This window comes from Grosmannia clavigera, assembly GCF_000143105.1.
Source record: "Grosmannia clavigera kw1407 unplaced genomic scaffold GCSC_140, whole genome shotgun sequence".
Classification (NCBI taxonomy): domain Eukaryota; kingdom Fungi; phylum Ascomycota; class Sordariomycetes; order Ophiostomatales; family Ophiostomataceae; genus Leptographium; species Leptographium clavigerum.
Genome location: NW_014040801.1, coordinates 2,207,017 through 2,220,955, shown reverse-complemented (window position 1 = coordinate 2,220,955; position 13,939 = coordinate 2,207,017). Strand labels below are relative to the sequence as shown.

General features: G+C 57.2%; 4 protein-coding genes across 4 annotated transcripts; 1 reads left to right on the top strand and 3 right to left on the bottom strand.

Annotated features, from left to right (window-relative positions):
- Positions 1–167: 167 nt before the first annotated feature.
- On the bottom strand, positions 168–1,931 carry CMQ_1644 (4-coumarate-CoA ligase; the record flags this gene model as incomplete). The annotated part of the gene is made up of 1 exon (XM_014318723.1): positions 168–1,931. The coding sequence occupies one exon, from the start codon at positions 1,929–1,931 to the stop codon at positions 168–170; it is 1,764 nt and encodes a 587-aa protein (XP_014174198.1).
- A 1,365-nt stretch (positions 1,932–3,296) lies between these two features.
- CMQ_457 (inositol-3-phosphate synthase) lies at positions 3,297–4,958 on the bottom strand (the record flags this gene model as incomplete). The annotated part of the gene is made up of 1 exon (XM_014317536.1): positions 3,297–4,958. The coding sequence occupies one exon, from the start codon at positions 4,956–4,958 to the stop codon at positions 3,297–3,299; it is 1,662 nt and encodes a 553-aa protein (XP_014173011.1).
- A 4,177-nt stretch (positions 4,959–9,135) lies between these two features.
- On the top strand, positions 9,136–11,546 carry CMQ_571 (lim domain containing protein; the record flags this gene model as incomplete). Its single annotated transcript, XM_014317650.1, has 2 exons — positions 9,136–9,166; positions 9,529–11,546. 2 exons carry the CDS (start codon positions 9,136–9,138, stop codon positions 11,544–11,546), a joined length of 2,049 nt encoding a protein of 682 aa, XP_014173125.1.
- Positions 11,547–12,955: 1,409 nt separating this feature from the next.
- On the bottom strand, positions 12,956–13,936 carry CMQ_1546 (otu domain containing protein 6b; the record flags this gene model as incomplete). The annotated part of the gene is made up of 1 exon (XM_014318625.1): positions 12,956–13,936. The coding sequence occupies one exon, from the start codon at positions 13,934–13,936 to the stop codon at positions 12,956–12,958; it is 981 nt and encodes a 326-aa protein (XP_014174100.1).
- Positions 13,937–13,939: the final 3 nt, after the last annotated feature.

The following is a 13,939-nucleotide window of genomic DNA, read 5'->3' as shown; positions in this document are numbered from 1 at the left end:
CCCCCAACCATTGATTTGCATTCCAAAACGTTCTACGAAAACAGCACCACCGAGTGAGTCCTCGCCAGTTCACAGCTTTGCCACTTGTTCCTTGGCGGCTTGGTCACGGAGGATTTTTCTAAGAATCTTACCAGACTTAAAAGATTGTTAGTAGGCGGACAGCCCATTCAACTAAGCAGAAACAAACGAGAGATACGCACTGGGTTCTTTGGGATGTTGTCCACAAACACGACACCACCAGCCAACCGTTTGAAAGGAGAGGTGCGGGTGGCCATCCAGCGAGCAATCTCGTCGCCCGTGGCCTTGGATCCAGGCACGCGCACGACATAGGCACGCGGCCGCTCCTCGCCGTCGATGCGGACGCCGACGACGGCAGCATCGCTGATGTCGGGACGTTCCAGCAGGAGAGCCTCGAGTTCGGCCGGTGCGACCTGGTTGCCCTTGACCTTGATGAGTTCTTTGAGACGGTCGACGATAAAGAAGAGGGCACCAGGCTCATAGCGGTCGACATAGGCGATGTCGCCAGTGCGCAGCCAGCGAATGCCATCGGCCGGATCGACATAGACAGTAGCAGCCGTGTCGTCTGGCCTGTGCCAGTAGCTCCTCAACAGCGTAGGGCCCGTCACCCAGAGCTCGCCGGGACGGTTGGGCTCAGTGATGAAGACGGGAGGACGCCCGCCGCTGACGCTGCTGCCGTCTTCCGGCACCTCCACCAGCCGAGCAGCACAGTTGGGTACCAGTTCGCCGACGGGCTGACCCTCGCCATTCTTCTTGGTTGTGTGGCCCCAACCGAGACAGGTGCAGGTGACTTCAGTCATGCCCCAGCCCTGGCGCAGGACGATGCCGCGCTCAGGCGGCCACAGCCGCTCTACGGCCACGGCAGAGTCGTTGGACAGTGGCGCGGCCCCACAGTTGACAGTTTCGATGCTGCTGAGGTCGTAACGACGAGCCAACGGATGCTTACTCAGAGCGACAGCGATAGGCGGTACCAGGGTCAGGCCGGTGACACGGAAGCGCTGGATGTGCTGCAGCATCTTCTCAAAGTCGAAGCGGGGCATCATGTATGTGGTCACCTCTCTGTACGCAAAGGTTGCCACGTAATACGACTGACCATAGACGTGGTACAGTGGCAGGAAGCAGAGGCCGATGGACCGCTTGCGCACCTCCTCGTCATCTGGCGCCTGTTTAGCCATGGCCACAACCCCTGTGCCATTAGCCACATACGAGTGGTGGCTGATCTCGACGCCCTTGGGCACACCCGTCGTGCCACTGCTGTAGTTGAGGCAGCAGGTCGTTGTCTCGGGGTCGGCCGGTTCTGTCCACTCCCACGTTTCCGCCCGCTTCAGGTTGCCGTCCACGAGATCCATCCAGTGATGCACCCCCTGCAGCCCGTGTTTCTCCTGGCCGCTGCGGATGCTCTCTGTCGTGCTGGTTGGCCGTGGGACCGAGTTCGTCTGCGCAATGTTCGCCGGCGTATCCTCGAACCGGTCCAGCACATAGATCTGGCTTGCCGGCAGCCCGACCATGTTTGCCGTTTCCAGGGCTGTTGGCAGACTGCCCGCCTCTGTCACCATGAAGCGGGCACCCGAGTCGCTTAACTGGTGCGCCAGCTCACGCGGCACATAGGACGGGTTGGCGCCCGTGAAAATGCCGCCGGCCATCAGGATGCCAAGGAAGAGTGGCGGAAAGCACAGATGGTTGGGCGAGAAAAGCAGCACGCGGTCGCCACGCTGCAGACCGGCATCGAGAAGGCCCAGCGCCACACGCTTCGCCAGCAGACGGTAGTCCGACTTGGTCAAGAAATGCGTCTCCGGCCGCTCCGGGTCGATGTACAGCTTCTTGTCCGACAACGGCCCGCAAGCCGAGCCGAAGATCCAGTGGGGGAGCGAGCATTTCTCGATCGGTGCCGACCAGCGAGATTGTATCGTCATAATGCGCCGGGATGTCGGCTTTTGCCGTTGCTCGTCTCTCTTCTGCCTACTGTCGACGAAACAAAACCTCAGAGATTACGCTAGCCCGCGTGGATGCTTCTCAGTTGCGTTTCCTCTTCCCTTCAACGACCCGTGTTCTGTATTCTCCTTTTGAAACAGATGCGGCTTATATCCAAGAAGGCAGGGCTAGAAGGAGAGGTAGGAAGTGTCGGATCGTCTCGCAGACGTAGTGGTGCAGAGGGATTTCTTACATTGACAGCTGGGAGGAGAAATGGCTGTTATTTATATACCTCCGCAAAAGAGGTTGCGTCAGGTCCACTGCCCGCAGTCGGAAGCCCAGAAAACGGATGAGGTGGTCAAATTTGGCTGTACAAGATACGGGAGCCGAGGCTGAACGAGAAGGAGGGGAAGGGCTCGCCGACATGGTGCTGTCCGTCGTCGTCGTCCATCCTGTACGCCGGCAGTGTCATTTGTGTGTTCCCCTCATTCTTATTCTTGCGTCCAGCTCATTGTTTCCTCGGCTATTACGTAGCTCTCAGGACAACTGCTAGCAACTGCACCAGTGATGAGGCTTTGTTGTAGAAACGGTCGTAAAGAGGTTGACATAAGCTGGGCGGACAAATGACTGTAGAGTGACTCTCAAAGTTCTTGCCCTACGCTGCAAAAGTATGCCCGGCCTATCCAATGCATGACTGTCGCGTCTCTGCTCCATCACACGGCACTATCTAAAAGCTTCTTCGATAAAGAAAACCGGTAGAGATTACAATCTGTTTTGCGGGGAAACGGTCGCTGCTGCTCCCCACGGAGGGGAACTATCTCGTTTTGGTAAGCGTCATGCAGCGGGACTCCTGTCTTGGGTGCCGAGGATGGGGCCCCGAGGCTGGGCTATACTCCGTGCTCTGTAAGAAGAACTAGTGCTTTGCTCGGCGATTGCCCGATGAAAACCCTGTAATCGATTTTTGCCTTGTAATATTGGCACCACTTAAAAGGCTTCGATTCCTTGTCTGTACGGATTACGCAGCCTTGGCTGTGGTGTCACAAAAGACAGGAAAGACGTGGCCTATATCTTGTGGCTGCACTGACACTCTCGTTCTATGCAAATTACGCGAGACGTCTGATTCAGGAGAACAAGCTAGGTTCGCCTAGGTCTTCAATTGCTATTGTCTTCAATGGCTAATATACTGTTGGTAAAATAGCCCAGATCGCCGGCCAAAAACATATAGACAGACAACGTGGGTTAGAAGGGAGAAGGTAAAATACGAGAGAAGAAGCGTATGTGGACAGAAAGCAGCCATAGGCTTCCAGCACATAACCAAGTGCTCGAAATTGAACGGAGCACTGGGCTCTCTCTCAGGCAACGGCCGCTCAAAACAGCTTGTGCTCGAGAGTCATATCAGACTCAGGCTCAAGGCCGACACAGGCGCGGAAGATGTTGGTCAGGGCAGCGCGCTGCTTGGCCAGCGAGTTGATCACAGGCGTGCCAGGTGGCGTCAGGGGGGCCTTGAGCATGTAGCTGAGCACGCTGAGCACGCTGTGGAAGCTCTTGAACTCGGCGGCATCAGCACTGCCGGTGGCGTTGGCGCGCCACTGGATGCGCGTCATCATCTCACCGATGAGCACGAGGTCGATGATGAGCGGCGACGCTAGAAGCGAATCCTCGCACACGTTGAAGATGCTGATCGTCTGGTGGCCACCCATGAAGATCTCGGCGTAGTACTCGTCAAGAGCACGCTTATTATCGCCAACAGCAGGCATGTACTTGATGACGACCGTATGATCGGGCTTCTCGCCGGGTTTGTACAGGACGGAATTGGCCTCAACCATGTCGTCGACCACGTTTGACTTGGAGATCTCCTTGGAGCGGAACTGGCGCTGGGAGCTCAGGTTCATCCCGTCGTTGTTGCCCAGATGGTTGTAGCTGGCAATGGACGTCAGGCGGATACCGGCGTTGATCAGAAAGTCCACCAGCGCCGACTTCATCTTGGTCTGGCCCGACTTGAAGTCATCGCCGCCAATGAAGGCGTGGTGGCGCTCGGCCAGGGCAATGGCGCCCGGCACAAACGTGTTCTGGGGCGAGCCGTTGATGAACGGAGCATTCTCAAGGATGGAGGCCACGGCAAAGACAGTCGAGGGAGCGACCTCCTCGTGGCCGGTCTTGATGGCCGCAAGCAGATTGTCGGCGGTGTCGTTGACGCCCTCGGTGATGTCGGCAAAACGCTCGGTGTTGGCCGACCAGAGCACAACGACCTTGTCAAGATTGTTGGTCGTCTTAAAGTCGCGGATGTCTTTGCGGATGTGCTCGACATGGGCCCAGTCGGCCTTGGAGCCGGCAATCAAGTTGTCGGCACGCTCTTCCTGGTTGGCCGCAATGAAATCGGGATAGTAGATGCTGGGAAGCGGAGTCATGGCAGCCATCTCCTTGCGGACCAGACCCTTCAGCGTAGGCTCCAGCACGCCAGCACGGTCCATGGACTGCGCCAGGTTGAGGCTGCTGATATCCCAGCCACCAATGACAAGATCGTTGGGGTGGACCATGGGCAGCACGTCATGGAAGGGGATGTTCACGTCACGGTGGCTAGTGGCGTCAGTGCCCAGCTTCATGGTAGAGCCCATGACGAGCGAGCCGTAGTAATTGGCAGAGCGACTGCCCTCGCGAGTCTCCCACGAGAGCCCACGACGGTTGGCAATGATACCAGCAGTGACGGTCGAGCCGTTGTTACCACCCCAGCCGACGACCATGAGGCCGACCTTGGGCACCTTCCGGTCGACCTTGAAGTCATAGACCGTTTCAGTGGGAACAGCAGTGTAACGTCCATCAGGACCGGACTGAACGCTTGTAGTGCGGTATGTATATTTGGATAGGATGGTGTCGTCGGTGTAGACGACGTTGGGGGAGTTGACAGTGAAGAGATTGCCGGCAGGAGCAGTAGTACCGCTGCTCCTGCCATTGGTGTGGCCGTTGGCGTGGCCGAGAGAGGGTCCATCTCCATTCGCGGAGCCCGTGCTCACTTCAGCATGGGGAGCCATTGTGGACAGGAGCTTGATTGGATTGCTGAAACGAGACGGCGAAGAGGAGTATCTGTTGCAGAAGCTCCTTTATTGTGTCTGGATCGAGTCCGCTGAACTCCCGGGAGAGGCAGTGCAACGGGCTCCTGCGAACGGATGATGGACCCTGAAAGAAGATTAGATTGTGTAGAAGCAGAAGCATCGTCAAAGATCTTACGAGTTGAGTAGGTTAGAAAACGTTGTGACGGTTTTCTGTGATCGCAACCCGAGCGAGTGCGATCATCCAGATAGAAGGGTGTTGGGGAGATGGGTTGGGACCTTGACGGCGATGAAGACTGAAGGTGCTTTGCTTGTAGAGAGTGAGTTTGGGTTGGGTTGAGGAGTCTGCTGTCTTCTGGAAGGGGGGGGACTACGAAGGCTATATATGTCGTAGACGACGCACAGGGCCTATCTCTATTATCTGACCACCCAGGAAGGCACGACCGGACTGCTGCCTGCTCCCATATCACGACTCGGGGGGCTACGGAATGGTTCCTACCCTTTACAGAGCACGCTACTGCAGGAGTTGTCCAATAGTCGCTTAAGGCCTATTTGTTCTGAGGTACGGAGTACTATGTAAGGCGACCAGAGTGATGGCCGATACCTTGGTTCAATCACCGCCTTTGCGGCGCCCCGCTGTCAGGGGGATTGTAGAGGGCAAAATGGCGGGGTTGCGTTTTGAGGGGCCCCAGCTTGTGGGCGTTTTTCGGTAGTGAACGGTATTACGGAATAGTATGCAGCTTTTTCCTTGATACCGAGCGACACCGCCTCGGCTTGCTGTCCATCCAGGTCCTTCTCGGACTGGTACGAGCCCCCCTTGCACGTCTGCACAAAGCCGGTCGACCAGTCAATGTGCCGCGATTGTGCATCGCACATGTCGATCACCGACTGATTCTGTTGCCTGCAGCAGTAATGGTGAAAAAAAAAACGGTGAAGAAGCACTCGTAGTGATACGGAGTACAAGGCAGCGTAATGTCGGACGAACTCGGCTGGTTCTTGCAGCCAGAACGGCTCCCCACCGGTTAAAGATCAGTGTGCTGCTTATTCCAACATGTCGACAGGGCTAGGACGTGGGCCTGGAGAGGGGCCGAATAGGATATCCGTGCAGGCAAAAGCGGCAGCTGACGACGTCGTGTCTTCGCCCGAAAGCACCACGACTGCCTGCACGCTACGGAGCACACCTGTATACACTAGCATCCGAGGATGTCGCAAATATGCCGATGCTATGTATGACGTCGGACTGTCCTGTGCCGCCAATAAAGCCAAGTTGTCCGATGGCGTGCCTGTTTGATCGTCCTTCTTCCACAACGGTCTAATTGTTCCGCCATGTTACGGCCCCGTCGCCACTGACCTCGAATTATACTAATCATAAAAGACCGGGTGTATGTGCGGGGCAGCCGGGCATTGGCTGTGCGGGCAGTACTCGGGCGTCCATGCAGCGCGAGAGACACCCCTGGAGCTCGCCGATATGCGAATTAGCGGCTGCTTTGTTTGCCCTTATGCCATTGTCGATCCCACAGCCATCACTATCTAGCTGTCCGTATCCATGCTACTGTGTAAGATACAGGATGTGCCCCGTGCGGATCGGGTGTATGGAGCTATCTGACAATAACGTTAGCGATAGGGGTCGATGAGTGAAGATCGTCATCTGCCATGTAGACTGGAAAACACCGAGTCAGGAAATTGCAGGCCGCCCCCACGATAAGAAGTCTTGTCAGTGCGCAGACAGGACGATGCGATATGCAAATAGACTGGCATGGCCCGAATGTTGGCCGGAGAGCCTGTTCATATTACCGATAATTATGCAAAACGGCTGCTTGAACATGGCGAACCGGATTCGCTTAGACGATCTTCCGTCCTTCGAGAAGCAGCTTGTGCTACTATGTATGTAGACGGAGCCGATGACAGTAGGACGGCGTCATTTCTGAAATTACACCCTATACTAGCGAGGGACTCTCATTGGTCCAGGACCCCGTCGACAAATGGTGGCACGAAGCATTGGGGTTTTAAAATGAGGACAATTCAACGGCCGGCCCCATATTCTCGTTCCGTCCATCTGATTGGCCCCTCTGTCGTCGCAGCACAGCACAGCCAGCGAGGCGCTACCTCTTACACTTCTCTTTCGAGTAATCGAATCCAACTCCGCACCCGTACCCGTAACCACGAGTAGGATATGGCACGCTACGCGTATGCGACAGGTCCGTGTGGTTGGAGAGCGACAACTTGTCTCACGGCCGTCTCGCTTGCCGCTGCCTGGGGCATGTGTACTATGTACGAACGAATAATAGGATAAGAGAATCAAACAAAGGCAGCACTTGTGGGCCGACTTCTCTTCCTGCAACCTACATTTCCTTCTCTTCCGAATCATGCCGGGACTCCTTCTTCGGGCCAGTCGGCTAGCACGATGAGCTCGCTGAACCACGGATCAGACAGCTTTGTGGTGCCTCTCCATGTTGGGCAATCTTACAGACCGCGCGAACTGCACGAATCAAAGCCCGTTGGGCCCGGTAGATGCTGCAGCGCAAGTCTGTGAGCAAATCGACGAGCCACGGCACGAATGTGCAGGTCATTCAATTCAGCTCTGCAAGATCGCCCAGTACCGCTTCGCAGAGCGTGAGCCAGGCCCAAGGAGGAAAGTTCCGCAGTGGCCCCGCCAAGCTTTGCTGCACGAAATGAAGGCCCCCACAGGCTGTTGTCCTGCTCAAAGCAGTCTAGCCAGGGACACCGAGTGGGAGGAAAAAGGAAGAAAAAAGGGGGAGGGAGAAACCCGTTTTTAGCACTCGGCCTTATTTTAGAGGGGTGCGCTCGTATTGACAAGCGGTCGCGTGTTGACTTCGTACGAGCAGGACAGAAGACGCGAGCTGCGTGATGCGCATCGTAGAGCACGGCTATGCATGTATACAGCAGCAAGGTGCTAGTACAGCAAAATGTGCGGTGTGCTCTACTGTGTGTTATGCGCGCTCACCGCTGTGCGGACAAAAGCGACCGGACGCTTATACGGAGTACGGAGTAGTACATCGTATTAGTGGCCGCCAAGACCAGGAGAGCCGTTGCGAGTAATTGCTCCGTACGAAGCTTGTTCCAAAGTGGGAATGCCAGGACTGACTCGTAAGATTCCTGCTGCTACTCTGCAGCATAGCATGCTATAACCCATAGCCGGCCGCTAGAATCCCGGTTTGTGCTGTATATAGAATGCCCTAAAAAACAGGGGATGCCGAGGGGACAAAGTGCGCTACAAAGTACTCCGTACAGAACAGTAGTGCGTGTCCGAAGTCCGACCAGTGGACAAGGGCGCATAAACGTGGCTTGCGGTCCGCTGTTGGCGGCTTCGCTCCCTGGCTTCTGCTGCATGCTTCCACGGATGCGCGGAAGCAACGCGTTGTATTCTCGGTGGCAAACCACATTCCTGGCCTCAACCTGCTTAGCTGGAACTGCCGCCCTGTTCGGCCGCCCTTGGCTGACGCGCTCGCTAAGCAGTCCCGAGCCTCGTCCTTCCTACTCCGTTCATACGAGTGGTATCTTACAGCGCGTTTGGCTCGTCTCCACTGACAAAGTCCATATCTTTTTGGCTCGAGCTCTCCCCCCCCTGCTCCCTGCTATCCCTTGTTCCTCCACCTTTCTCTCCCTTGTCAGTAGTCGAAATCTGTGCTCTGCACCTCCATCCGTGCCATTCCCCCCCTGTAAGCTGAGGATCTTCTGTATTACTCTGTATGTCTCTCTGTGCGAGTGGCTCAACCCCACCCACAATTCGAGACACAAAACGCAGCACCAGCACAACAGACTAGGGAGACTGCTCACAGACCCTTCCCTCTCTTTCTCGCTCTCTCTTTTACTCGCCCTTCTTTCCTTCCTTTCGAAACACGTTCATTCTTCAAACGCTCTTCCCCGTCTTTCCAGCTTTCTTTTTCTTCCCGCCCTGGATCGCGTCACATAAAACAATCGAGCCTGGCTCCTTTGTTTTGCCGAGACCTGAGACTACACCTCTCTCTCCAGGCTTCCGTCTGTCTCTGGTCTTATACTCAAGACGACAGCACGGCACCACGGCAGCACAAACAGCAAGGCATCCGTCTGCATCGTCCTGGCCGTCTTGACAAGCACGCAGCGAGCCAGTGTCGTGTGTCACTCTGGTAGTGTCAGCAGTCTGCCAGCCAGCTCGCACATGTTCTCAACACCACCGCCTCGCGGATCCGGTCCTGCCTCCTAATCAGCAATGTCTACCAGGCCGGCAAGCTTCTTGCCGTCCATAAAATGCTCATCATGTGGGCAAGACGTTGAGATTTCCATGATGGGGGACCACGTTTGCGAGAAACCGTCAAAACGTAGGTTGGGTGATCTGGCCTCCGTCTGTGAGACGATTCCTGATGATTTCACGACTAACTTTTGCTGCAGCTCCAGAACCGTCTCCCCCTCCGCCATCACAGCCGTTTTTGCCGTATGCTCCCAGAAGTAGCTCACGTCTGCCCCCCCAGGTCGACACAATAGCAGCGAGTAAGTTTCGACGCATGCCGCAAGGCCTTCCACCTTTCCTTCCGTGGTGTTGACAGTCTCGCAGACAATGGTTTCTACCGGCCTGGACAGCTCACTCCTGGCAGCAATGTCAGTGAAGTTGCGTCGCCCAGAACGCCTATGGGTATGCGCAGTTTTGAGTCACGACCTGGTGACGACTACGGACTGAGGGCGGCCAACGACGAACCCGAGGCTCTCCTGTCTGCCAGCAGTCCAAACAAGGCGAGCGCGAACGTACTGCAACGCATGGGCACCATTGTCCCAGGGCCATTTGGTGTTAGCCCCAAAGCCAACAGCTCACGCACTGCTCCACCCTCAAGGGATGGCGGCAGCGACAGCAAGGCCAAGAGCATCAGCACTGCGAACAATGGTGGGCCCACGAGCGGCTTCCAGTACGCGACATCAGCCCCGAGCCCTGCGCTGCCCCCACAAATGCAGCGCAATGAGGGCGGCTATGGCGGTCTAGAGCCTTTGCGCCAGGATGACGGCCTTCCTCGACATGACGGCTTTGAACCGCCACAATTCTCGCGTTCCGGGACCTTTCCACGGCTAAACGACAATGTCATTGTCTTGCGGACGCCGTCTGCTCCTGCTCTGCGAAAACACCAGTCGTCGAACAGCGCGCCTTTCAACAACCCGAATGGCAATAACATTGGTGGTGGCGTACCGTCGCGTCTGGGCGGCTTCTCCGGCGACCGGACGACGAAACAGCTCATGGGACCAGACACATCCCGGCCACCACCACCGCGCACCAGCCTCATCCGGCCGCCCACTCGCAGCGGCAGTGGCAATGTGCCGCAAATCAACTTGGCTGCCGAGTTTGGCATCGGGAACCCGTACCACTCGTCATCCGATTCCATGTCGTCGACGGTATCAAGCCTTAGTCCTCTCGGTGCGGCGTCTTCCTCGGCTTCGTCGTCGTCCTCGGCTTCTTCTTTTCACACTTCAACTTCCAGCAACGCCTCCGACCATCACCGGCCTAAGACTGCCAACAGCGATAGCAGCAGTCACCCGGCTGGTTTTGGCAGTATGGTGTCTGACACCGAAACGATAGCCATCAGCGAGAAGCCCCGGCAGCTCTCCATTCAGGAACGCCCAGCCGGGCCACCCACAGCTGACCGCCGGCCGAGCGAGCCCCATGGCAGCACCAACAGCAGCGACAATGACAACATCAACAACAGCAGCAGCAATAACAACGATGACACGAGAAGGCGAACTCGTCCTCGCTCCCCCCTGGCTTCGCCAATGGGGGGTAGCAGCAACGATGTCAATAACGCGCCTTTGACACAGGAAAACAAAGAAGCGGAAAGACCTGCATCGCGTAAGCGCAGTGATGGCGGCCAAGGAGTCAGCGTGCCTGAAGCCAGCCGCACACGGGATCAGTCCACTGCACCCGCCCCATCTCGCGGCATCTGCAAGGCGTGTGGTGATCCCATCACGGGAAAGTCCGTGTCTAGCGCGGACGGCCGGCTGACAGGTCGCTACCACAAGGCCTGCTTTGTGTGCACGACATGCTCAGAGTCGTTCTCTTCAGCCACGTTTTACGTGCACGATGACAAGCCGTACTGCGAGCAGCACTACCACCGAGTCAACGGCAGCCTGTGCGGAACGTGTGGAGGTGGCATCGAAGGCCAGTACCTGGCCGATGACACCGACCAGAAGTATCACCCCACCTGCTTTGTTTGTGGAGACTGTCGCATCCCGCTCAGGGACGGCTATTTCGAGGTTGCTGGCAGGTTCTACTGCGAGCGCGATGCCCGGAGGCGCATCCAGCAGACCTGGGCACCGCCACCCCCGAACTACCGGATGCAGCCCGGTGGGAATAAATTTATGCCCCCTCGGGGACCACCTGGTCGTCCGGGCATGGGACCTCCGGGTATGGGACCTCCAGGTATGGGACCTCCGGGTATGGGACTCCCAAGTGGCCCGGGACATCGCTTTGGACCCGGTGGTATGGGCGGTCTGCCACCACGGCCGTATTATGGTCAGCCCAACGGCGGCGGCCGTCTTGCGCCTCGCCCAAGGATGGAGAAGCGCATGACACGTCTCGGCATGATGAACTGACGAATTACCTACTCCTTGTAATGCACTGTTTTTTGTTTCGTGTCGTGGTAGTGTCAGTCTCACTGCCGCGTTTTGTTTCAATACCCTTCACTGTTTTTACTGCAGCCCAGCTCACGACGAAACCATGCTTCGATTTTTGCGGTATTCCATGACTTGTTTGTCATGTTGTTGGCTCTTGATGGGGTAGTGTTTTGGCGGCACTGTTTCGCAGTTTGCTGCCTTAGCAAAGGCGTTTGAGTGGAGGGGTGGCGTACTCAGCATAACGAAGAACGACAGAGTCTTCGTCCTCACTATTAATCAAGACTAATTCTTAACGATTGCTGTTGATTGCCGTTGAATGATTTGTGTTTGGGGGATCGGTCTTGTGCTCTAAGTGTTAATCATTTGTAAACGGCGTTGCCACAAGACAGAAGGCCGTGCTTTCCTGTTCGGGCAGGGCTTCAAACTCAGCGCGCCTTCCTTTCTGCTTAACGACACATACCTATAATAAAACGACAGAGGCAAATGAGAGTGATCTTCTCGAGGTGTTTAGGAAGGAGAGTGAAGATGCTGGCGGGTGAGCTCGGCCCTGTCTGACCCGGGCGACTACGACGCTCTAGCTGACAAAGGTGAAGAAAACCAGGCGCAGGAAAGATATAAAGCTCGAGATCTGCCAAGAAGCAGCCGAGACGGGAGCTGTGGGAGAGGAACGAGCGGTATTATATTCCAGACTACCACGGCGACTATGAACCAAGTTTCCAGAGGCTGGTGTCGGCCAAGTCGGGAAACGAGCCGGTCTGGGTAGTCCCAGATGTACTGTCCATCCGGCTTATCGGACCACAGCTGCCTGCAGCTTCAGCGATGATTGACAAGTACGAATGGGGCACAGCGGAAGAGGCCGATCTCATCACGCTCTCGCCACAATTTCAAGCAGTGTCGTCTCTCCCGGAGGCTTCTGGACACCATGCACGTGAGGCAACCATGTCGGGTTGGCGATGGTTCCAGTAACCGTTGCGCTGCTGCAGGGGCTAAAGGCAGTGTATGTGCCGAGGCCTGATTTCAAGACCGCCCGTGGTCGCCCCGTCAGCGAGAGCGGTGGTTCGATGGCGGTCCTCGTGGATCATCCAGAGGGCCACACAGTGCCATGGGATGGGGTCGTGAAGGGCGGTTTCGCGGGACGACATAACGGCCGGTCGTGTCTGCCAGCCATGTTTTTGCACCCGGTGAAAGATGTGGTGCGGACAAGTCCGGGACACCAGAGCGAGCTAAAGCTGCCGTATGCCTTCGTTGTACGAGCTTGAGGGAGAGCATGCAAGAATCTTGGTATCACAGCAGGCTAGAAGATGGCGAGGACGGATGAAGAAGGCAGCCAACAGAAGGGAGACGAAGAAGACGTTTTTGGGGGGGGTTGTGTTTTCCCAACGTCTTCGTCATGGTTCCTCTGTCTTTGCGCGCAGCGAGTTGTAGTGTTCGCCGAGGCCGAAGCCGTGGCGGTAGTAGACGAGCCAGATGGTTGGCCTCGTCTGCTGCGGGTTGCCGTCCTCGCCTTGGCCGTCTGCGCTGGCCGGCCGGATCAGCTCGCTGCGGCCGTCGTGCAGCACGTGGATGTCGACGTCGTAGGCGCTGGCCAGGGCGCGCAGCTCGAGCTGGCCGCCCCACTCGGCAGTATCGCGTATGCGGGCGATATGAGCGGGCAGACCGTCATCGCCGACGAGAAACGGCGCAAAGTCGTCGGGATGGGCTTCCATGTAGCGAGCAGCAGCCCAACGGACGTGGCGGTAGGGATCTGCCGGTCCGTCTTTCTCGTCTTTCTCGTCTTCTTCATCGGCTCTCACGCGCCGTCCCAGCTCGGCCATCTGGTCGGCCACGGCCGCAAACAGGCAGTGACCATCGGGGCGGATGGCGTGCTCGGCGCGGCCACTGCGGCCGATCAGCGGCGCCAGGACGGCGCGCTCGACGGCGGCATGGTCGACCATGGTGGCAGCCTCGGCGGCCGCGACAGCCTGGTCGTCTTCGAGGGCGGCCGCGCGGCGAGCTAGCCGCTCCCGCTGGCGGTTGCGCTTCTTTGGCTGGGTGGAGGAAGATGGAGATGCTGATGTTTCTGCTCCTCCTCCCTCACCGTCCAGCGTCGTGTCGGCCAGCTGCACGGTGACGCCGCCGACATCACCAGACCCCTCCGTCTGGTCCTCCTCCGTCTGGTCCTCCTTGTCCTCGTCCTCGTCCTTGCCTCCTTCCAGCTCTTGCAGCTCGGCAGCCTGCTTCTTGTGCAGCGCCAGCTCCAGGGCGGCACACTCGTCCAGCACACCCCGGCGCGTCTTCTTAGTGGCGTTCTTCTTCTTGTTGGTGACGCGGCCCTGCAGCTCGCGCAGCTCGCGGCGGTGGCGTGCCTGGACGTCCTCGAGCGATGCCATCTT